Here is a 25,205-nt window from a genome sequence, read left to right as displayed (position 1 = left end):
TGCCCACTCCCACCACACTCAGCAGTCTGGGTTTGGGGGGATGGCAGTGAAGTTTTTAGCAAGAACAGGGCCAAACCTTGTTCCTTCATTTGGCCTATTTGGACAGCTGCCAAAGCCACCAACACATGGATGTTCCCCTCCAAAGGAGAGGGACAAACTGACAGAGGCTGGATCTGAATTGCTCAGCTGCAGTCCAGCTCCAGTTCTGGTCTAGTTCATCACCCAAAGACGCAGCAAGACTTTGTTTTGTTTTAAATGATCCACAATAGCAAAGAAAAGAGAATGGCAGAGGGAGCAGCGTATGAGCTCATCGCCCGCCCCAGGGGGTGAGCACAATATTGTTCCCTACGTGTGTTTTCCAGCACTTCGTCCAGCCCGGCTTCCAACCTTCCCAAACGACGAGGCTCCTACCAGATTTATTTTTCAGCAGCTCAAACGGGAACCCAAAAACACTCTTTGCCTGGTTTTTCCCTCCTGGGTTTTTGTTTCGCGTCTCGAGGTACGGGGGGAGCAGATCTCCAGACGCGCTGCTGCCGCGGGAGAGCGAGGGTTTCACTTGGGGAATTGTCTCCTGGGGAGAGGAGAAAGCTTCCTCCGTGACCTGCCAGCACAGCCCTCGCTCCCAGCCTCTGATACCGCTCCCATTTCCATATTAGACGCGAGAACGTTCTGCTCTGTTTGACAGCGGCGCGGCCCCGTTTCCACCGAGATAGGGCTCTCTTTTGATCTCTGGAGCGCACACTGCGAGCTGGGGAGGGGGAAGGGAAGGTGGCTGCTCCCCCGCTGGAAGGGTTTCCAGCCCTACAGGTGTTTTTTCGCTCAGTCGGAGAGCGGGAGTGATTTCCTTGGCTGCCTCTGTTCTCCTCGCCTTGTCAGGCGCGGCCACGGCAGCACGAGCTGTGCCATGGGGTCACTCCTGCTCTTCAAAAGGCTGTTCCCGAGACAAGGCAGCTGTGCCCCGAGCAAAAGCTGCTTCTAGGGCACTGTGTGATGGAGAGCAAGAGCTGCTTCCAGGGCAGTCTGTGGTGGAGAGGAGCAGAGTCCTGCCCGGAGCCGGTCGCCACCACAAGGGATGAGGGATGTGGAGGAGCAGCACCTGCACAAGGCACAGGACCACCAGGCTGGAGGAAAAGGAGGGCTGTGTCCCAGGGAACACTGCAGACCCTGCTCCTACTGCAGCACAGCGTGAGGCTGCACAGGCTCCAAAACTCCAACCGGTCCTTGCTTCCCTTCCCGCTCCTAAATCACAAACTGCACTCTGGGTCCCAGCCAAGCCTGGGGCTCCAGCACAACCTCACACTTTGCTCCACAGCAGCAGTTCCCAAATCCCAAGTAACTGGCCTTTAGGGCCCGTTCCATTTGAAAATGGCTTGTCACACAGCGTGGATTGTTCCATTTCCAGCCAGAGCTGGGAACACAGGGATCGTTTCCCTCCATGGCACCCGTGACACGGGAGCACTGCCTGACTGACAGCAGGACAGGAAGGCTCCTGGGAGTTCTCAGCTGTGAGGTGCTGTCACTGTCTGGGCCTTAAGACAGCAACACTTGCTGCAGCCCCTCCTTTTACCCCCTTTCCATAGCAGGGAGTGGAGAGACAAAGACCCCCAAAGCACAGAAGTCTCGGCCCCTCACTATTCCAATGGTATTCCAGCATCAGCACAGCCTAGGCTTAAATTCCTGCACAGCACTGGAGGGAACAGGGGCTCTCCAAAGATCTAATAAAAAAAAACAGGTCACATGGGAGATCACTAAAAGGCCCAGCTCCAAATTTCCATTCTGTCTCATCTCTTTCAAAGGGCGGGGAAGGATTTCCGAGGAAGAAAAGTCGGAGCAGAAAACAAAACTTTTCTTTATCCAGGGCTTCCTGGGAACCCCTGGAAGGGAATCCCCCCAGTCACTGGGAGCTAAGGAGCAGGACTTAGATCCCAAGTGCATCCTGCAAAGCCAAAGGTTCCTCACCTGCCTCACACTGCCCTCAGCCCACCCCAGAAAACAAAAACGGTGGGAAGGCCAGAGGAAAGCAATGGAATGAGATCATTTGACACTGCTGCTCCCATGGCAGCATGACCATGATGCTCCCATTTGTGCCAGTTCAGCCACTTTACTGGGATGACTCCAAATGCAACAGTTTGGTTTCAGACAGCTTGCTTAAAGTTTAGCCCATTCTCAGCCAGGCCACACAGGTTGCTGTTACCTGGATTCTGATACCTTGGAATTACAAAGGATACAAACCCAGCAGAAACAGCAAAGTGTCAAGTGTGTTACAGGAGTCCCATGTCTCATATAACAAACATGTTTCAGAATCTAAAGAAGCATCCTGCTGGAATTTTCCTGCACATCCACTAGAAACATTTCCAGGATAACAGGAATAGGGCAGACGAAAGCAAATCAAGGAAAACAGATAAAGAGTAGCAGTATCAATGGTTCCCAGTAAAATCTAAGACACTTCTACTGGTATAAAGGAGTTAACAGGCAGGAGAGGGTTACATGAAAGAGAAGATTTAGTGTGTTCTCAGGTGATGTTGGCAATATTCTATTAAGTGACACCAGCATTCAGAGTATGCTGCCTTCAGATCATAATTTGGGGACCAGAAACAATATACAGGAACATTCTGTGAAATCAGGATGCAGAACAGGTCCCTACAATATATCTTTCTAAAGCATAATATAAAGCACGTAGTTTAAGAAAGCTTTAGGACAAACTGCTGCAAAAAAGTCCCTTCTGAGATTCCCTGGATGGGTTATTGAGGATATACACCTTAGAGAGTCTCAGCTGAACTCCAAACCCATGGAACAGGATCTGCTTTTAGTTGGGTTTTTTTTTTAAAGTGGCAAAGAGTGCAGGTTAGGCACAGTGATTACACGAGACGGGTATTACTGACAGCTAATTAGTTTGAACTTAACAACAAAGCCTTTAAGTAAACGGCCTGCAAAACCTCATTTACCCAACCTGGAGACAAACTCATTAAAACTGCAGGCTCCATTACCCACCCCACTTTGCCAGCCCTAAAGAAAGTTTAAAAATCGCATTCACAGGAAAAGAACCCGAAGACAAACCAAGGGATTAAAAAAATAAAAATAAACCCCTAAGTAGAGAAACCTTCTGCAGATTCCATCTCTATAGGAACAGAGCCATAAATGCATAAGAGAGAACTAGGCAGCCCTATTCTCCCTGACAGGCTTCTATTTTTTTTTTTCCCTTTAAAGGAACAGATGCCAGCACGATAAGCCTGCGTGTCTCTCTTTATATTAAACATGTAATCAAGACATTCTGCCCGAAAAAAGTGGAAACACCCCTAATAATCCACCTCAAGGGCTGTGGCTCGCTTTTTTTTTTTTTTTTTTTTTTTTTTTAAACCGTAAAGCAATTATTCTAATTAAGAGGCTCACAACGAGAGCCTTTCCCCCCCCCAGGAGATAAAGAAAGCAGAGAGAGCCCTGGTCGCCTCCCTCATGCACCCTCAGTGCCAGACACGGCTCCCACACCGCAGCCTCTTGCAAACCCTCCCTCACCCCCCCCCAGCTCCTTAATTTCAATTAAGTTCCACTCTTAGGAAAGGAGAAGAAAGGGGAAGGGGATGGGGGAGGGAGGGAGAAGCAGCACTTACCCTTTGGGGACTCACTTCTGGCTTTCTTGCTTTCTAAAGGACACTCACTGCTGCTGTTGGGAGAACATACTCTTCTCTTGCCTAAAATTTCATCTAGAAGAGAGATGAGAAACCTGAGTATCAAGACAAGGTTGTACTTTCCTCTTTGCAGAAGCGACCAGAGAGACTTTGGTATTTATGCTTCTCTTTCACACACACAGGCACACACACACACACATATATTACAAGCAGAGGGGGGAAAAAAAAATGAAAGTAAGAAAAATCATCATCTTGAGAGCCTTGATCTGCTTTCCTAATCACGCAGCCCAAAAGCACATAATGACTATTCACACACTGATCAATGCAACGTTTTAAAGCTATAAATTCTGAATCCAGTTGATTTCCTTACTGAGTTTCATCATTTGTTCTGGTGCCTTTTGTCCCCCCGGTGTTTCCACTCCTTTCATGCCCTGATGCAAAGCAACTGGGGGAAAGGAAGGGGAGGAAAAAAACAACACAAAAAAAAAAAAAAAAAAAAAAAAAAGCACAACAGATCTCTGAATCTTCCTACCACAGTATCTCTCTCTCTCTCTCTCCTCTCTCTCTCTCTCTCTGTCTCTCCCCCTCCCTCCCCCCCCTCCTCCTTCAAAACCTCAAGGTCCTTAGCAATCTTCCCCCTCTGGATTGTACGGAAACACTCAAGCCTTTTGCATTACTGCAGCCCTACAAACCAACAGAAAATATCTAATATACAATTACAGCATCCCCGACCAGATTTAAAATCAATATCCTCCCATAATAACGCTGGGGGAAACTGAAAGCATGATGGTGCATATGGGCAGGAAGGAAGAGCCTGTTTGTCACTGCAAGCATCAAATTCTCATCTATCAAGGGCTTGTTAAAGATGCAGCATCTTAAAAAGGAAAAAAAAAAAACCACACCATCTCACAAACAAGCACCATATTTGAGTGAGAATAGGTTGTATCTGCCTGTGCATCCACACACATGCAAAGCTGCTGCAATCTGCCCAAAATGTGTGGGTTAGGGAAGGTTACAAACCCCCCTCGGTCCTATTTATAACAACAACGACATTATTTCTGTTCCAGGGGACGTTTTCAGCCAAGCAACTGTCCCTCGCACTCAGAATCACTCCCCATCACTTGGAATTCAGCTGAGCAGCCCAGGTTCCTGCCTTGGCACTGGATTTATCAAGAGATCCAGGGCACAGGTCTGTGGCTGCCACAAGCTGAGTGCAGAGAGCAGCCAGACACTGTGCCCAGGGCAGCCCTACCAGCCCTCCTCTATCCCAGGAGCAATCCAGGAGCTCTGCAAAGTTCCAAGTGGCATTTCAAGCTTTTAAAGAGCACAGGGCTGCCTCCGACCTCATCTTGCCATGACCCTGTCACCCAGCCCCTTAACAGAACTGGCACTCAAGAGACGACTGCAGAGCCTTGAGACCATCCAGAACCAAGAGCAAAGGAAAACACAACAGTGGCAACTGAAAAGCAGATGGGAAAGGCCAGAGTCAGCCAGTGGTGGCACTGAAGTTCTCTCAGCACTTCACATCCCAGGTGTTGAGCCAGTCTTTCCATTTGAATTTTATCAATCCTCCTGCCTCAGTTTCCCCTTTGCACAAACTCCTGCAAAGCCACAGACGGTCTCAGCTTGCCAAGGCAGCACCAGAGCTCGGAAGTACCTGGCCACAGAGCACAAACAGAGGCACCAGCTCCCTCCCCACGGAACGCTTCATTCTTCATGCTGATTTTCCTGGAAACGTTATAGCCTGATGCTGCAAACCCTCAGAGCGCTGGAGGCCAAGTTCACATATCCTCCCCAGAAGTGTTCTCATCCAGGATTTGTGGCTTTGGAACAACGAGAAGTCCCGTTGCTCCGCTCGCCCCTCCCAGCCCCGGGCCAGGAGGCAGCAAAGCCCAACGAGGGCTTTTTAAGGCAGGAAGAGACTCCATGGAAAAAGAACTGGTGACAGAAGCACCGGTTCCATGTGACAGCAGTTGGAATGTGAGCAGTGAAGATTCCTTGGTTTCACAGCTCTGCCAAGGCACCTCATTACCCCCCATCCCTGCTTCCCTCCCGCTGTTCCACTCCCACCCCCGGGCCCATCTGCCAGCAGACGCTCGCTCCGACTCGCGCCGTGCCCTGCTATTCCCACTGTTCCCACACACGTCAGCAGGACAGGCTGCAAGCCCCATCTCCCTCCCAGGCAGCTGCACTGGTGCAGGGGAAGGCCAAGATCAAGCAGGAACTCTGAAACAGCACCAACTCCCTCAGACCTGTGCTCCTCCAGCCTCCAGAACCACCCCCCCACTTCTGGGCACGCAGGGAGGTGTGACATCCCACCACGGGGAGAGGTCTCAGGTGTCCTGCCCCTGGCTTGGTCCTCCAGAGGGATCCCACATTAGTGATTTAATCCCCAGGATGATCCTTCCAGCATCTCGGGTTCACCTTGTAGCACAGCCCCAAATCCCGTGTGCTGAGTCCGTATTTGGGCTGCCCCCCAGCAGGTTTTTGGCAGTCAGTTCCATCACAGAATGAAACATTTCCTCTTTTCCACGTTATTATTTTTTTTTTTTCGTTTAAGGCAAAAGCCCTGCAATGTGGCAGAGATGCCCCTGGCCCCAGAAGTGTGGGGACTAAATCAACAGGACACACAGTAAGCAAGGAAAAGGGAACAATTATCATCAGCAACCAGTACGGAGGCACAAAGATCTAACATCCCACCCCAAATTTACCAAGTCATGAGGAGAGCACAAGCCCGAACAGCAACCTTCTGAGCTCCAGCCCAGTGTTTTAAGAAGTCATACCCCATCTTTGCTTTTCTTCCTTAGCTGCAAAGCAGGGCAGAGGCAGGTCCCAGTTTCATTAATTATTTAGTTAACTCACAGTTTCCGGGGTACAACCTCAACAGCGACGTGTTTGTGTTTCCTTTCCTCTTCACAACTTAACCCACGTGCCCAGCTTTGCCACACCACTGACACCTGCCAAACACACGCCCCTTTTACAGGGCCCTGCACTCTTAAATTCATCCCTTTATCTCCACGTGCCACTCATCCAACCCTTCCCTGCGCTCACACAAAGAGCCAGGACACTGGGGTGGGAGCAGCCACAGTCCATCTCCCCCTGACTTTGCAGCAGCAGCAGCAGCAGAACCAAATCTGTTTTGCAAATGAGCTGGCAGTGCAGCTCCTGGATGTCTCACCACCCTCACAGAGACAGGTTGTGCATCGAGTACATTGCTACTGATGGACCACAGAGCCCCAGGACAGCTGTTTGCTCAGCCCATGCACCTGCAAAGGGCAGCACTTCACCTTAAAGGGTGGGGAGGGATGACTGGGGGAAGGGGGCTTTGGTTTTTTTATTCCCCCAATTCCTGCTTTTGCCTCTTCTCTCCTGCCTTCTGCAAAGCATTTCAGCTGAAAGGGAGCCAAATCAGGGCAGTTTTTAATATCAAAGCTGAGAAAGAAAGACATTATCAGTAGAACTGGAACGTTATGAAGCTGGGCCAGGCAATAACACAAGGAAGGGGGGCTGGGGGAAGCCCCAAGAATACTGATCACTCCCTGCCACCAGTGCAGCACAGCCCTGACCACAAAACCCCCCACCCACACAGGTCCCCAGACCCCACATTTACCTCCAAGGCTCCTGCTGGCCTGGCAAGGCAGTACAGAAAGTGATCCAGAGGGAGGTTTTTTGGGAACAAAGTCAAATATTTTCCCCAAAGATCTCGAAATCAAAGTGGATTTTCCCCCTCTCTCTCAGCACTCACCTCCTACACTGAAGCATGAACAGAGACAGGCCTGGAAAGCAGGTGAGCTGGAGGAGGACAGTGCTGGCCCCACAAACAGGGATCACCCAACAGCTTTGCACCATAAGGAGAAAGGATGTGGGCATGGCACCATAAACCCAGCTTTTGTGGAAGCCAGGTTAGGTGGGGTTTATTTTGTCTCTTGCACTGCCTCTAATCCTCAGCCTCCCAGCACTCAGCAGAGCTGGGTGGCTTAAGAGTCATCTTCACCAACACATCTAAGAATCCCAAGCCTCCTTATCAGCTTTGATGAGAGGACTTGGGAGCCTAAGTCTGGGAAGATTAGAAAATCTATCTCTAGGTTTCCCCAACGACAGAGGGACTTTATCTCCACTCTTTACATGGGAATCTGCAGCAGAGGAGATGTACCAAGGACACACATGGTGAGAACAGTGACTGGGCACAGGAATTCACCTGGAGAAGGGACAGGAATGAGGTGGTCACAACACTTCTGCCCCTCCAGTGTTGCTAAATGGGTGGGCTACAGAGTCCCAATTACAGCGGAGGGACTGCACCAAATTCTTCTGCACTGTGTTCATGCTCCAGCACAAGGGGAAGAGATCAAGACCTATCTCATGCTCCCTATCCATAGCCCTGGGTTTGCTCTGAAAGCTTCTTGGACCCAGAAGTCCTGAGTCAACACAGAACTGAGCCAACTAACAGGGGAAATCACCCAGGCTCACATAGCCAACATCTAACCAGAGCAGAGTCCTTTTTCCACCTCCTTTCCCATTATTTTAAGAGGAACAAAACATCCTCCCTCTCTCTTAACTCCCCCATCAAACTTAAACCCTGAAGATGACAATCCCCACTGACCAGCCTGAAATGTCGTGGCAGCATCTCCATTTATTCAGCTCTCCCCTTCCCTCTGGCACAACCAGGCTCCCACCAGAGGAGCTTCTCCGCTCAGACAACTCCGGAGCTCCATCCCAGCTGCTCAGCCCGTCCCTGTGCCGAACCAGACAGGTTTGGGGGGACCCTGGAGCCTCAATCCCGCAGCCGTGGGCTTGTCTTTGTCAGGAGCTGCCCCAGCAGTCCCAGAGCTGCTCCCAACAAAGGCAGCCCCTGCTCACAGAGTGTGGAATCCGGCTGCACATCGGCACCCGGCCCTTGCCAGCGGGAATCAATGGAACAAAGGGAGAGTGAAGCACAAGGTCATGGGAATAACGGGCCATAATTTAACTGAGGGCAACAAGAATGGGGGGGAAAAAAAAATTATTGGGGAAGCTGGGGGAAGGGAAGCAGCAAGTGAGCTTCTGGGATTTGGGAATCCTGGAACAATACAAGTGCTTGCCAGCTCACGGGGCAGGGACAGCTCTAGCAAGGAAGGAGGGAATGTCACTGCAAAGGGGGTGTCAAACCAGCTGCAAAATAAAGGCAGCATCCTCCTCACAGCAGGTCAGCTTAATGGTTTTAGGGACATGGCAGGCAGCAGGCTTCAAACCTTAGTTACTGCACTGGGTTATCTCGCCGCCCCTTTGTGTCTGCACATCTTTATCTATTTGCTGGATGTCATTTAGATTTAGATTGCAAGTGCTCCAGCACAGGGGCATTTCCTTCTGCTGGCTGCTGTGTCAGTCTGACAGCACAAACAGCACAAACAGCAGAGCAAGGTGGGCACTCCTGGCTCAGGAATGTCCCTAGCCCAGACCAACATGTCTGCAAACATTCCCTAAGCATCATACTTCAAGTTCCATGGGACAAGAGGATCTTGGACCAGGAAGAAAAACAGGAAATAAAGGGGAGGGAAGGAATGGGACACACGAATGGGCTCTTAGTACAAAGCAAGGAGGATGCAGTATTGAGTAATCAAAGGTTTTTCTCTTTCCTGCTCACTTTGAGAGAACTTTGGCAGACTGGTTGTGCAGCCACTCCTCTCAGTGGCAGAGAAGGACTCCAGTTGGCAAGAGTCAGTGAGCATCAGCTGCTGATCTCAATGCATACACAGGAGCACCCCAAAGGTAGGCTTGGTGTCACTAACCCCTTCCAAAACATGAGCTGACCCCAGCACATATGAAAGAAGGAGCTGACTAGAAGGATTCCCGATGTACAACATACCAACCATCCTTTCCTTGGCATGGGAAGCAGCCTGCATCCCCTTCCTCAGCTCCAACCACAAGGCCATCTGCCTTTCCTCCTACCATCCACAGTATCCTGCTACTTCCCACCTCCTCGTGCTCACTTGACTTGCCTTGCTGGAGCAAAGCACCCGAAAGAACTGTCCAATATTTCAGTTGCCAAGGGGTGAGCGAGGTGCAGGTGATGCTGGAGCCACCCTCCTGCCTGTCTGTAATGAGGCTGTTTATTAGGGAAGGTGCACCAACACCCCCCTGTCTCCCAGGTTCTTACAAAATTCATTTTTACAGCACGCACCAAGCCACAGAAAGGTGGTAAATATTCATAGTATGAAAAACGCTCATGGAAGGGATATGCTGCACTTAAGAGAGAGATGTGAATTAATTTTATATGCTGCAGAGAGGCTTTTTAGCAGTCACAAACTTGTGAATCTCCACTTTCTTCCAGAAAAGATTCAAAGAACGAGGATGGGAGAGTGGGCTGGAAGTCCAGGGTTTAGGAGACTCACTTGCTCTAGAAAGGAGCATCTTCTAGCAGGTAAGACATGAGAAGGGGAAAGCCTGATAAATCAGAAGACCAGTAAGGATCAGGTTGCCCAGAAAGTGAACTCTCCATCCCTGGAAGTGTTCAAGGCCAAGGACAGGGCTTGGAGCAACCTGGTCTAGTGGAAAGTGTTCCTGCCCGTGGCAGGGGGTGGAACAAGATGATCTTTAAGGTCTCTTCCAACCCAAACCAGTGTGTGATTCTGTGACCACAAACCCTGTGGGCAAAGATCCTTTGGCCTCCATTTATGTATCTGTGATAAAAAGCTACGAGAACTGGCATCATCCCTCTGACACAGTCCCCGAGTCCTGGGGAATGCCACACATCACCCAACCACGCCCCGGGGCAGGCACAGCATTCCCACTTCCCTGCAGGCTCCTGGGTGCTCAATCTGCACGTGGTCTGTGCCAGGAGCCTGGTATTCCCCTCCAAGCCCCAGCACAGCTATTCCACCTCCCTGGCTGCTCCTTCCACCAGCCTCCCAGCATTTCTTCAGAACAGCCAAGGCTGAGGACAGTGATTCCCAGCAGAGCTGCTGGTGGTGCTGTACCCCCTTAGCACCACCTAAATGTCCGATTGCACTCATCCAGCCCCTGAAAAAAACAGCTCCTCCAGCCCGTGACAGCTTTGACAGCCAGACTCCTTAATTCCTTTTTCTTATTCCCTTAATCTGTCATCTTTATCAGGCTGGGGAAGTGCCAGGCAGCGTGCAGGAGCCCCGGCCCCGATCAATCTCCACATTACAGCTGACAGAATGGTGCTAATAACTTATTGATCTAATGTTTGCCAAGCCCCACGGGGCTGAAAGGCTGCCATTGATTGGCTTGAGGGAAGGAGCCTCTCAGCTGAGAGCGGGGCGGAAAAGCCTTCGAATTGTCTTCCTCCCGAGGAGCTTGGAGATGGAGGGAGGGTGGGGAAGGGAGAGCAGGGACGAGGACAGGGGAAATAAAAGAGGAAGAGAAATGGAAAGGAAGGAGGATATGAGGGTGAGATGGAGATTAAGACTGGAAAAGGAGGCGGGGAGGGGGGAGGGAAAGAGGGTTTGAGAACCAGAGGAACGTGAGGAGGAGGGGAAAGAGCAGGAAAGGGGAGAAGGGTAAAGGGAAGGAAAGGAACTGGGAACACAAAGATTGTGTACTGATGAAAAATTAATGAAATAGGCAGCTGACCCTCTTCTTGCTCACAGCAGATCATTAATAAAATCTTTCCAACGCCCAAACCTCCATCCTTGGACAACTCTTCCCAAGTCTGTTCATGTTTGACAAAGCATGTGGCACAGCTGACTCCCTGACCAGGTCTGGAACCACAAGCTTTATCTGGGGAGAGGGCAGCGTTAGGACAGATTCCAGTTCCCCACAGGGACATACACCCAACTCAACCCTTGAGAATCCCCACCCATCTTCCTGATTTGCACTGAGGAGGCATCAGAGATGCTCAGCAGAGGGAAAGGAGTTGTGGGTCTTTACTGTGCCCCTGTGGAGAAACCTGGGAGAAACCTGCAGGGACAGCAGGAGGAAAAAAACCCCAAACCAATACATGACCTTTCCCAAATTATAGTAACAGTTGTGGTCTTCTTTCCCATTTCCCCTGGACCAGCCCAGGCAGTCTGGCTTTGCCAAAGGTCAGAGGTGCTGGAGCAGGGCTGAAGCAGAGACTGAGCTGGCAGGACTTCAAGCACAGGCAGTCACAGGGTCACACACTGCCCTGGCAGGTTTGCCTGACCTGTGGCTCTAAATGCCTAGTGCTCGTTTTGTCCAGGTCTCTTTTCCTGGTGGACTTCTCTCAACTCTACCCATCCAAAAGGCTGGGTCAGCATTTCCACGTGTCTCCTCCAACACAGCTCTCCCACTCACAGATCCCTGCACTCCTCTCCCTTTGGCAGGACTTTTCCCCTCCCCGTCACCCGACCTGGGAGCCACTGATTGCTTGGAAGAAACAGGGAGCAGAGCAGGAGCTCAGTGCCCGCTCCTGGCACCTCTCATCCCAACAGGAGCTTTGCAGACACACAGCTGTGAGGGGTTCCTGGGGGACAGGAGCAGGGAGCCAGGCCCTGCACGACTAACCCACGGCACCCAAACCTGGTGACACAGATACACACGGGCACTGGAGCTGAAGCAGTGCCAAACCCTGGCTCTGAAGCATCAGCTTGACTCGGGGCAGGGTCAGAGCTGCCAGCTCTGCCACCCAGCAGTGAGAGTGGACAAGGCAGGTGCCAGGTCACAGTCCACGCTGGATCTCTATATATAACACCAGGGAGGTGTCACAGCACCAGGGATCTGTTTTCAGCTCCTTAGTAGCTGCCTGTGAGGCACCTGGCAAAGGAGGTGGAGGCAGGGGGCGGGAAGAGGTTATTTCTGGAAGCAGGATAATCTTGCTCTTCCCAGAGCCGCAAGGAAAAGAAGGAGGAGTCCGTGTTTACTTCAGCTTTGGAGCTGCAGCGTGGACTGGCCATGAGTTGGTGGATCCCACTCCAGAGAGTGACAGACTCCTTGTCCTGACTGTGGCCAGTCTGCCCTGTTCACACCAGGCACAGAGGACACCAGGATACTCAAGGTGCCCATGGTGAGCCCAGTCCAACTGTGGCACCCCTTTCCTAAAACTGAGGGAGAAACACCTTGGAACGCCCCAGTGACCTTCCCAAAGGTGTTTGCAGAGCCATCCTACAAGAACTCTCCTGCCAGAGGCAGGCTTCAAACCCCTGTCAAGGTTGGACTCAACGATCTTAGAGAGAGATCTTAAGAGATCTCTTAGAGAGATCTTTTCCAACCTTTACAATCCTAAGTTTATTGAGCTCCAAGAACAGGGCACTGAACTTCCTCAGCTCCTTCTCCCCCTGCAGTGACAAAGCCAAGAAGAGTAAAACCTGAACACTCACACCAGCAAACCCCCATGCAGCTGCAGGGCACAGCGAAAGGAAACACTTCCATGTTGGGCTTTCCCATTTTTCCTTCCCCTCCCAGGAACCTCTGCTTGTATTACAAAAGGGTGTTGGTCACCTCCCACTCCTGCAAGGCCTCAGGAGAAATAAAAATGAACTTAAATAGAACACAAAGAGAGGACAGTCCTCCAGCTCCAAGCCAAGAAGAGGATGAAGGGCACTGACAGAGCCTCGACCCTCAGGTTGCCTAGGTAAACAATTGTCCTTCATGGTAAAACACATAAACAACAGTGCCTGGGCTTGCAGCTCCTGGATGCCCATTTGGTGCTGATTTTCTGCTCAATTTAAGGCAGCAGTCCAATAAAGGCTGCTGCTTTTTTTTCCTGTTGTTTGGCTTAGTTAAATGAAAACATGTCTGCATCCCAGCTCATTATCACACGCTCCGAGAACAGCCGTTCGCTGTGATTCTGTCTCTAACCATTAGCTGGAACATCCGTGATCCCAATTCTTTTCCACCCCCCAATATTAACTCCTCCTTTGCAGACGAAAGCTCTGGGTCTCAGTGCAAAGCCAAATGAGGTCACTGGGAAGGCCTCCATGGCAGGCACAAAGAATTTTCAGGGACAGGCCTGCAGGAGGTGAGACACCCAGATCCATCCATCTCCAAGCACTGCCCTGTCAACAAAAATTCCACATTCCTAAATGTGAAGCTCTTTACAGCTCACTCCTAAAATTTCTCCTTCTCCTTTGCTTAGTCAACAGAGCATCAAGTGGAGAGATGAGACAGGAGGGTTAATACAGAACAAATAACCTCACAGAGAGAAGAGAGAAATCTTTCATGATGTTTTTGGGACATGTGGATGAACATTGCTTTTCCAGGACTGCAAAAGCACCATACCTGGCCTCCAGTGGAGCAGGACTCCTAAACTGGGTCTCCTCAAGGGACACAGGTGTCATGTCCCTCCTGCCACGTGGGATTTCCACAGGAATCACTGCAGGTTAACACTGAGGACACCCCTGCTCTGAGGCCAGGGCTCTCAGGGTTTGGCATTTCCATCACGTTGAACCAATAACCCCTAGAAGAAGCCCAAGCTCTCTGGGAGCTCTGCACTGCTGGAAAGCTGGCCTTTTGCTGCTTCCCACACCACAGCCAAGGAAGCCTCTAATCACTGGGGAAGGGGTCTTGAATCCATGACCTTGAATCCATGAGCAGTCCCCAATATTATCTGCAGAACCACGGTGACCTGCTCGCTGTTTGGAGAGAGACCTGACACTCTGCCCTGTCTCCTCTCAGACAATATCCACACCAAGCCAACTCCCTCCAGTCACGAGGGGCAGAAGGAAGAGAGGGAAGATCTACCCACCTTCCTCTAGCATCAGTGAGCCTGATTCCTCCACTTCTAGTCCTACTGCAACTGGGAAGCCATGAAATGTGGCACTACAGAACAGAGGGTGTTTGAGGAGGGAAAGAGGAGAAATTAAGAGGATTTTTTTTTTTTTTTGCAGGAGAGGAATTACTTAGAGCCTTGGGACCAGGAGTCTACTGCAAAAGATGCTTGTTCAAACCCTACAGCAGTGTGAAATCACAGACACGAGGGGGAAGGCACCCGTGCTGTCTCTGTAAACCACAGAGCCCCATGAGGCTCCTCCATCCTCCCCCACCCCACGCAGGCCCTGGCAGACTGCATCAGCCAAACTGGATAGAGGGGATTGGACTTGTTTACAGCCACGCCACGAGCTGCTTAGAGGGGTTCTAAATCCCTGTTTGATGTGCAAACCGTCAGCTTTGCTGCTGTGCCTTTGTCAGGCGGCCCTGGCTCTGCTCATCCTTGTGTGTGTGTGTGTGTCTCTCTCTCTCTCAATTAAGATTAAAGCTCCTTGTGCCATCATCCCCTCTCAAGGTAAACCCCTCTGCAGTGCCAGTGCTGTGCCCTGGCTGCTGCCTTGCCTTTATCTGATCCTTTTGGAAGTGACTTTTATATTCCCATTAGGCTCCTGCCTGCCCTCCCCTCCCACGTGCCTGCTCCCCCTGAGGCACTGGAACACACTTCTCTACCTTTGCAGATGTTCTTAAGCCTCTTACCGAATCTCACCAATGCAGCTGCCTCTCTGCCTGTTCCTGAGGAAGCACAAACCCCATTATATTTGTACTTTTCCCCCTCTTCCTCCCCTTGGCACGTTGCGCATCCCCATCGTGACTGCAATTTAATTAGCACCCAGGAAAGCACCTCCAGCACTTCCCACTGCAGATGATCACCACCACCACGAGAGAAGGACAGGGCAGAGAGAAATCAACCTGCAGGGTCAAGTGAGGAGAGACCATTCACGTTCTGGGAGCTTTGGGAATCACCAAAGCTTATTTTTCCAGGTGGGTTCTACACGGTGTTCCCCACAACTGCAGCCCTGCAGACTTGTCAGCACCTATAAGTGCTTGCTCAACTCTCTTCCCTGGAAAGGGATAGTACCCCTCTGCCCAAAACCCAACCTCACCTCCCAGCAGCTGCATTAGCTGGTCCCAAGTTTCAAAAATAAGTAAATAAATAATTTAAAAGGTCCAAAACTGGCGAGGGAAGTGGTAGGGAGATTAAACCCAGCAGCTGGATGTAAGCCCAGTGTAGACATAACCCAGACTTCAGAAGAGGAGCTTGGTATCATTTTGATCAATGAAGAGCAGCAGAGATGGCAGAGAGGCCCTTCCCTCACACTCCACTCTCTGAACCTCCACAAGAACCTACTGCTGCTCTTCCAGTCTGTGCTGGAAACAACAAACACCTGCACACTTGGAATCTGCACAACCCTTTGGAGGACAGGCATTTAGCAAGCACAAGCACCTCGACTCTCAGGCACAGAGAAAGGCAGAGAAAGCAGAGATACACTGTTCTTAAAACTCTGAGGACGTGACACTGTCACCAGCCAACCCAGATGAGAAGGAAGAACAGTGTGAGAGGTTGCAGATGGGTAAAATCCCAAACCAGCGAGATGGGATTTCTCCACCTAGTTAAGAATCCCGAGTTACAAACAGGACAGCTCTTCCCAGAATCCAGGATCCCCTGGGACCTGAGGAAACCCGAGTGCCTCAGTGGTAATTTCAATAATAAATCTGTGGTGCTGCAGAGCAGGCGCAGCACACACAGGTTTGCTCCCAGATTAAGAGATCCCTGTAACACCTGAGGGTCCCCAGTGGCCCTGGAGGAGCGAGATAGAACCAACACGCATCACCCACACACAAATATCTCCATCACTCCCCACTGACAGTGGCTCCAAAGCCAATCAATAGGGCAATTAGATTTTATCAGCACACACCTCTGGCCACCAACTTCTGCTGTCCTTGCAAAAGGCTCAGCCAGCCCAGGGCTCCAGGTTCTCACTGAGAACAACCACCTGGAGCAGGTTTTTGCCTTTTTTGGTAGAATTTTGCACTGGCATTCCTGATTTCCTTTAAAGGTGCAGCAGCCATCAGGGGACTTCAAACATGAGTTAGGCTGTCAGCTGTTCTTAGCTAGACATCTTGCTTCAGTGCAGAGAGCAGCAGCAGGGGAACACCACCCTCAGATCAGCTCTGTGCTGACTCTCTAAAACCCACATCTATCCCATACTGTCACCGTGGAACAACAACATGGAGGTTTAGAAGAGATGTTAGGGAGGACAAAGCAGGAAACTGAGCTCTGTTGTTCATCTGCTTTATGATCTTGAGGAATTTGCCCTTCTTTGTCTTGCCTGACTCATCTCCTACAAAGTACTCGAAAACTGGTGCAAGGAATTATGCATCTTGTCCAACATTTCTGATAAAATTTTACCTGCTGGCAACGTAACTACCTCCCTTTCCCCTTTATCACTGTAGAACAGTAGTAACAGCCCTTCCATTTTTTTCCATGATAAATTTATTTTCAAAGCTCTGTAGCTCTCAGATTTCTGGAGATGCCACACTTACCAACGTGTCACAATCACCACACTGGCCTTAATCACACCCTCAGCAATGCAAGAAACAGCAGAGCCATTTGGTGTTGATAATTCCAGACCCTTTATAGCTCTTTGGGAATCACCAGATCCAAAATACAGTGATGTTTTTGGTCCCAGCTGTCCCAAACCCCAAGGCTGCACCTCCTCCAGGTTTATTGCACAACCCAAGTGGGTTATTAAATCCTGCTCCAGGCAGGGCCAAACCCTATCTGAGTCTTTCAGGACACAGTTATTTATTTTCCAAGTCTTTCAGCTTCTGCTGTCCCAAATTAATCTCTTCAGTCTCTCTGTTCTCAAATATAACCATCACCATTGACATAAAGTGACCTGTTTTCACTTAAAAGTTATCCATAAGCCTTCCAAGGATATTAATCAGTGCTGCTCTTCCAAACAAAGTTCTTATATGACCCAGTCAGACTTTTCAGCCCCCTGTGACCTGAACATCAGCCCAGTTCTAACCTTGAACCCCAGCTCTAGCCTTTCCTATCTCCCAGAAGTCATAAAAGCCCCAGAACTAACTATACACAATTATTTTTCATTAATTTCAGCCCCTTTCTGCATTTCAAAGACCATTAAAGATGCAGTAATACTTCTAATTTTCCAGTCCATGCTGTTCAAAACCATTGCACTGCCTCTAATCCCGGTTCTAACTATAAATCAGGGAATTCCCTCACAGAATTAATCACACACCAGCCAAATCCTGCCAGCTTCAACCCTCCTGCTACCCTCACAGGCCCTGCAAAAAGCAAATCTCTTCCATTTGTGCTGTCCTTGTTCTCAATCCTCTGCTTAACCTTGGCCACAGCCAAGAAGGAGCAGAGGCTGGTGAGTCCTGTTCCAGCAGCACACACTCACCTCTCACAAGGGGGATGTGCAGCTGGAACAGCAGAGCCTCTGGAATCTCCACCTCTCCTGACTGGCACCATGTGCCCAACTCCAAACCCATAAACCAGCAACAGAAACTGTTTCAGCAGCAGATCCCAAGTGCCTCAGAGCTCTGCAGCTCACGGACACGAGTGAGGCAGGGACACGATGGCATTAACATCATTTATTCAGCACTGGTTATCTCCAGATGCCTTTTGGAGGGGGAAGGTTCTCATAACCCAAATACACAGCACTGTTCTCGAGGGCACACAGTGCAGACACAGCAGACAACTGGGGGCAAGGTTCTTCTCCCATTATTGTTGTAACTAAGTGGTTTAAACAACAACCAGCCTTTCAGACTAACCCAGCACTGGCTCTCTTCACATTCTATAAGTGACAATTGGTGTTTTTTTCCCCCCTGCCAGCAAAAACAAACAGAACCAAGACACAAAGCCAACAATGGGGCATCAGCTCCAAATCCCAGCACCTTCTGTTCCTGCTCCCCTGGCCTGTGTGTGCCTGGGAGGTGACCCAGGGACCAGCTCAGCACACGCTCTGCACTCAGAGCCGGCGGCTCCTGCAGAGACTTTGGCAAAATGAGCCCTCCCTTAATCAAACCAGCATGGAGAGAGAGCTGGCTCCAGAGAGAGGGGGGAATTCAGAGTTAAACTGTCCCTGGGGACATGTGACAATATCCCCACCATCCCCCCCATCTCGCTCTTTTGCAGATCAGCTCTTGTCTGACACACCAGATCTGTCACGTCCTGAAGAGCTTTGTCGCTCGCTTGGTGGCCTCTTGTGTGGATGAGCCTCTTCTCTTTCACTGCTCCAACACTCCTTGAGTATTTCACAGAACCATTAAGGTTGGAAAAGCCCTCTAAGATCCCCAGGCCCAGCCATCAACCCACCACCACCGTGTTTCATCACTAAACCACGTCCCCGGGTGCCACATCCACACGTTTTTTTGAACATGTCCAGGGATGGTGACTCCACCACTGCCCTGGGCAGCCTGTTCCAATGCTTTACAACGCTTCCCATGATGAAACTTTTCCTAATATCGAATCTAAACCTCCCCTGGCACAGCTTGAGGCCACTTCTTACTGCTTCTTAAGGTTAAAAAACTAACCAGAGAACCTCCAACATCAACTCTTAACAAATAAGAATGAGGGCTTCTACATCTCATCTTTTCCACTGCCTAGCACTGATGGGAATGAGAAGAACCCTTCTGCATTTCAGGAATGCCATGGACCTCAAAGAATCCCAGCAACACTGATCAAGCCCAGCAGTTTCTCTGTAAAGCAAACAATGTTAAAAACCATTTCAACACACAGACATATAAACTCAAGCAAGGTCATACAGAAAAATGGATCTCTGGCCAGTTTGGTGCTCTTGGAGCTGTGTAGGAAAAGGGGCTGTTAAGGAAATCTGTTATTGATGAGAATATGAAGATTAAGATGTGAGAGCAAAGACTGGGAGCTGCCCATGGCTGCTCTACAGACATATCACAAATCCCCCAGCTCAGCACCCATGGCACTGAACACTTCACTTAAGTAGTCACACCAGTACAAAGTCCACTGCAGGCAGAAGGAACCTGTCAGGAAAGGGTTAAACCTCAGGCAAAAAGCCAACCAGGTACCTGTCATGTTCCTGAGCACCCTCCAAAGACATTCCCAAAGGGTGTTAGATGTGGTGTTCCCTTCGGATTTGGGGTTAATTTACACAGTCAACAGAATGGCTAACAAAAAAAAATGTGAACAAATCCACAAACAGACAGGTTTTCAGGAAAGGCCTGTATTAACACACATAGAGATCCAGCCCTGATTTGGAAGGGCAGGGATCAGTCAACATAAAAAACTAACATAAATCACAGGTCTCCCTCAACATTTATTTATAATCAACGGCAAATCACAGATCCTGCAATCAACAGATCTCCAGTTTATTACAGAGCCTCACTTAGTGACTGCTGAACAACTGTCACCAGAGCATCCTTGCCCACACTCCCTCACTGTCATCCAGACAGGCACAGGGCAGGATCCAAGAGGAGCATTTCTGGTGCCACCACGTTAACCTGAAACCAGGTGAACTACCCAAAAAAACCAGGCAGCGCTACAAAACCAAACAACCACACTCCCAAAGGAGTTGGCAGGCACAGCAGCAGCACGGGGAACCTCTGATTAATGAAATTACAAATCAAATCATGCTCTCTGCAAGGCCTTTCTGCTTCACTTGGCACCAACCCTGGGGACATTTCACTCCTCTGCTGGCGCGAGCTCCTTTGCCAGTACTCTAACACAGACCACTAGATCTGGGAATAACACACAGGGCTGGGATCTCAGAAGGACTTCACCATCACCATGAAATCCTTTCCACGTCAATCTTTAGCCAGAATATTAAAAAAACCCTTCCTAGAGCTCGCAGAGTTGTAACACAAAGAAACCAGCTGCCGAAAAACGAACGGACGAGGCAGCCAAAGGGAGAGGAGGGGAGTCAACGAACCCAGAGCAGCAGGACCTGCTCCAGCTCCTTACCTGCTGCTCCCAGGCCAACCTCGATGCTGTTTCTCTTGAATTCACAGCGGCTCTGGGTCTCTGGCATAACGAGCTGGCGGCTCTGGTGCAGGTTGGAGATGATAGTGGAAAGGTCGTTATCGCGGCTGCAACAGAGCAGAAAAGCACCAAGTTAAGGAAATCCTATTTGCCACCACATAATTGATTTCTGTGTGTGTGAGCATCTGTGTGTGTGTGTGTGTGCACATGCAGGAGCCTTTTGTCTGCCCCTGACACGGTTGTATTCCAAGGAAGGTTGTTCCCCCCCTCCCACCCATCAGTAACCTCCTTGGTAACCTCCTCTGGTTTTGGGGAGAGAAGTGCAAAAAGTCCTTCCCAGCCAGCACTCTCATTTCCCATAAAGGACTCTGCAGCTGCCAGAGCTCCTGATTTCAGTTTTGCCAGATATAACTTGCGTGGGCCAGGACTTACATCTAGGATGGAAAAACTGAAAGTGCAGGAATTGGCAGGTCTGTTCCAGAATTAATAGGAAACTTGAACTGAAATAACTGATAGTTTTCTATCAGTTGCCACCCTTCTATTCTCAAAAAAACCAAGTTTTTCCATTCCATCACTCTTGGAACAAAAGACTGCTTGATTTGATTGAATAATAGTTTTTCTCTTTAGAGAGAAACCCACCACGAGCCCGGACATCAGCATTACTCAGAGCTGAGGGTACAGATTTATTTACTAAACTAATTTTCAACTCTTCCCTCTAACAGACCCTGAAACAATGCTCTTCCTTCTGGGAAAAGAGAATGTTTTAGAGCAATTCAGCATTATTTTGCCTGTTATCCTCGCATCAGATTGCTGCTAAGTAGGCTAGTTTAGTCTTTTTTTTTTTTTTCTATTTCTTTTCCTTCTATGGAGAGGGAGAACACAAAAAGCATTCACTGTAGCAGATAGTGCATTTCAGTGGCAAATGCTTCTGCTTGCAAACCACTATCCACTTGCAAAATATTTCTGCATAAATGATATACAAACAGTGAGGAGGAAGAACAAGGTAAAACACCACACTAACTGGCAATGCTGGAATGTCTCCCTTTTGTTTGTTTGCAGCGTTATGTCAAACCCCCCCTTCCTTCCAGCACAAGGTGCTTGCCCCGAGCTAAACGTGGCTATTTTTCTTCCTCCCCTCCCTTTAAATGGAAGATGACAGCCAGAAGAACCGGAGACACAAAACCCCCCATACATATTAGCAATATTGCCCCCCCCCTCCCACAGCCACAGCTCCCTCCCAGCCTCTACTCACATGCCAAGTGCACCCACTCTGTGCTGCTGTGACACACAGCACATGACACCAACGCACTGGTGGCAGAGAGTGTGTCCTCACCTGGGACCAGCAGGGCAGCAGGGAGGGTGCATTATCTGCAGAATTACCTAGCAATGATCTTCCTTTAAATATCCCCCTCTTATCCCCCCTCCCCTCCACCTCCTCCCCACCTGCTGCGCCCCCACCTCCGGGCTGCTCCCAGCGCCAGGAGCGGATGTGCTCCGGCGCTCCCGGGAGAGCCCATCCCTGCTGCTGGAGAGCAGGGGCTAATCTGTCGTCTAGCTCCCCTGCTAATCAGATAAGTTTATGACAGAAAGTCTTTAGACAGAGGTACTTTCAGCGGGCGTCTGGCTCCAGATTTTCACAGGATGCTGCAGACAAAAACAGCCCCGCCGCGCTCGCTCCTCCGGCAGCCGCTGCCACATTCCCGCTGCTCCCCCCGCCCGCCCCCGGGCTCAGCTGGGAGAAGGGATGCTCAGATCCCAAAGCCTTTGAGCACCCATTGCATCTTCCTCCGCTAAACCAGTTCAGATTCCTCCTTATGCAAGCAGAAGGCTAATTACTTAAGCAAGCCCACAGGTGAGTGGGAAGCCCATTTCTCCTGTGCCAAGCAGTTTTGGGTCTTATCCTCTTTTAGCTGCCACCTTTTAAGATGCATTATGCAAATATTTTGGTGTCTTAAGTCATTTATGGGATTAATGTGAGGTGATTATCAGTTCTTTTTAATCATGCCAATCAATAACTGGATGTCAGGGACAGAGGACAAATGCAGATAAACGCTGCCATCAGCACAACGCTGGGGAAAGGGCGGAGGAGAGGAGCCCGGAGAGCAGGGGGAGAGAGGCAGGGAGTAGGAAGAGAAAAAATGGGATAATTACATCTTCGCATTTGCAGAGTGTCTTGCATCCCAATCGAGCCCACGGCACTGTAAACACGTTTAGCTACGAGGAGGAATTGTTTTACCCACCACTAAAACTGAACTTCCCGGGAGAAGAGCACGGCACAGCTCCTTAACTGGGTTCTCCAAAACTCAAAGAGTGCAGAAAGCTGTGATATATCCAATGAAAGCAAAAACACACAGAAGGAAACATTACCACACCAGAGGTGGCATTTTTCTCTTCCCCAGAATTCTTGTGTTTTTTTAGGAGATTTTCCACGCTCTTAAAACGAAAATCATCACGGGGTGCAAAGGTGCATTAGCAAGTCATCACTCCACACAGGAGCAGGTACCACAGGGCTCACAGGCACAGTCACAGGCTTTGAACTCCACTCAAGTCTACCCACACAATTAGGCAGAATCCCAGGAAAACAGGATTTCGCTGGAATACCTCTGCAGAAGGCAAACTGAACACCAAGGTGACATTGAGAGGAAAGGGAAGAAAGCCTCAAGATAAAGCAAACAGGCCGAGACAGCTTTTAACACATCAAACTGTCCCCAGGAGTTGTTCCTTTTGCCCTGGTGCACAGGAGGTTTGGAGCAGAGGCTGCCTTTGTGTTCTGGGCTCATCCTGGTTCAGGAGGAAGAACAGAGCTGGGCCTCAAGTCTTAGCAGGAGAAAAGAGGATGAATGGTAACCAGAGACTTTTATGAAAAACTGAGATCTTTCTGCATAGGTGAAAGATTTCAGCATTATTTAAAACTCTGGTGGCCAAACTGCCCCAGCAAAGGCAGCCCCACACAGCTGCAATCAGACTGCAGGGACTGTGTGGGCTCTAACAAGGGACTTGCTCTGCTAAACCCACAGGACCTTCTACCACCATAATGGAGTAACAGAACAAATCACCAGCTTTGGCTCTGCAGCTGCCAGCTCTGCCACCTCCTCCTCACCCAGGACTGCACAAGAGAGTAAACTTATATAATTTTAACAAGAGACCTCCCTGAACCTCCCACAAAGTCCAACCAACTGCTTTCGTGCCCATGCTATTTAATAAAAGGAGTGAAAGTTTAACTTCTAATTGACTCTCAGTTCTTCCAGTACTCCACCAGCTCTCAGTGATGTAGCTGGGAAGGAGGGCTCTGCCCAGGTAACAGCGATTTTCAGAAATCACCTCTTTTTGCACATTCACTGCAGCTGCACTCCCAGCCCTAAAATTTTGTCCTGGTCCAGCAGGAAAAAAAGACATTGCACCACCACAGGCTTTGGGACACCAGAAGCTGAGAAACATCAGCTGTAACTCCAGCCTGGCCAAACTCCTCACAGCTCAGTCCTGCCCAGGCTCTGCCTTCCCCCAGCCCCGAGGGAGCAGCTCAGCCAAACCATCAGTGACACCACACAGCCCACAGCAGGCAGACACCCACCTCAGCCCTGCCTCCTCCACGAGCCATAAAAATCCCAGCACGTTTCTCCAGGGAAAACAGTAACCTGGAAAGTTGTCCTTCCTGAAGACAGGCTGAGCCCTGAGCTCCTCCCACAGCAGTCCAGATACCCCCAAATGCCCACAGCTGTGAGGAACGGGGAGCAGCTGTGTCCCAACTGTGTCCCACACCCCCTGCTCCAATTCCCTTGGACTGACTGGTCCCCAGCTCCTCATTCCCAAGCACAAACACAGGCCAGGTGGGGAATGGACTGGGAGCAGTCCTGGGGAGTGGTGGTGGGTGAGAAGCTCAGGGTGCCCCAGCTTCTCTCAGCCCAAAAAGCCAAACTGTGTCCTGGGTTCATCCTCACGGGGGGAGTAGCAGCTGAGGGGGGGGATTCTGTCCCTCTACTCTGCTCTGGTGAGATCCCACTTTGAGTGGGATCACATCCAGCTCTGGGGTCCCTGCACAGGAAGGACATGGACCTGCTGGAGTGAGCCCAGAGAAGGCCACCAAGATGATCAGAGGAGCAGTTCTGCTCTGGAGCCAGGCTGGGAGAGCTGGGGGGGTTCACCTGGAGAAGAGAAGGCTCCAGGGAGACCTGAGAGCCCCTTCCAGTGCCTAAAGGGGCTCCAAGAAAGCTGGAGAGGGAGTTTGGACAAGAGCCTGGAGTGACAGGAGAAGGGAACACGGCTTCCCACTGCCACAGGGCAGGGTTAGATGGGATATTGGGAAGAAATTCTGCCCTGTGAGGGTGGGCAGGCCCTGGCACAGGCTGCCCAGAGAAGCTGTGTCTGCCCCATCCCTGGAAGTGTCCAAGGCCAGGTTGGATGGAACTTGGAGCAACCTGGGCTAGTGGAAGGTGTCCCTGCCCATGGCAGGGAGTTGGAACAAGATGGTCTTTAGGTCCCTTCCAACCCGAACCACTCCATTAATTCTATTATTCTTCACTCTTAACTGTTGGCTGCAGACTTTTGTTCCCACATCCCATAAAAGAGGCCCTGGCCAGCACCTATCACAGCCCAGCTCACAGACATGGAGGGAACACAACAGGCAGAAGAACATCCAGCTTGCAAGATCTCAGGTCAGGATCCAGAACATGCACTTTGGGGCTACCAAAAGAGTACAGCAAAAGCCCAACTGCTGCATGACCTGCGTGGAAGGAGCTAAGGGGAATGAATGGAGAGGGAGAGGATTCCTCCACCTGTGTGCCAAAGGCAGGAATTCCCCCTGGGAGCTCACCTGCAGCCCCAGCAGGGCAGTCACACTGTGCTGTGCCCTGTCTGGCCCTGAACCCTGCAGGGTGCCCCAAAGCAGCACCCCCAGCCATGCACTGACACATGCACACACAAGCAGATTA

General features: G+C 50.3%; 1 protein-coding gene across 5 annotated transcripts in view; it reads right to left on the bottom strand.

The window, feature by feature from the left end:
- The window catches only part of SAMD11 (sterile alpha motif domain containing 11), a 114,500-nt gene that overhangs the window by 33,393 nt on the left and 55,902 nt on the right, over positions 1–25,205 (bottom strand). For all 5 annotated transcript variants that reach the window (XM_027728599.2, XM_027728603.2, XM_027728606.2 and 2 more), the window contains 2 exons: positions 20,260–20,384; positions 3,609–3,701 (listed from right to left, as the gene is read on the bottom strand). In XM_027728599.2, coding sequence (XP_027584400.1) covers positions 3,609–3,701; positions 20,260–20,384 — 218 coding nt within the window. The remainder of the gene's footprint in view (positions 1–3,608; positions 3,702–20,259; positions 20,385–25,205) is intronic.

The sequence above is a fragment of the Pipra filicauda genome, unplaced genomic scaffold (genome assembly GCF_003945595.2).
Source record: "Pipra filicauda isolate LSUMZ 115617 unplaced genomic scaffold, ASM394559v2 scaffold87_size3191425_pilon, whole genome shotgun sequence".
Taxonomy (NCBI): domain Eukaryota; kingdom Metazoa; phylum Chordata; class Aves; order Passeriformes; family Pipridae; genus Pipra; species Pipra filicauda.
The sequence above is the reverse complement of the archived record's forward strand: the minus strand, read 5'-3'. Positions and strand labels throughout refer to the sequence as shown.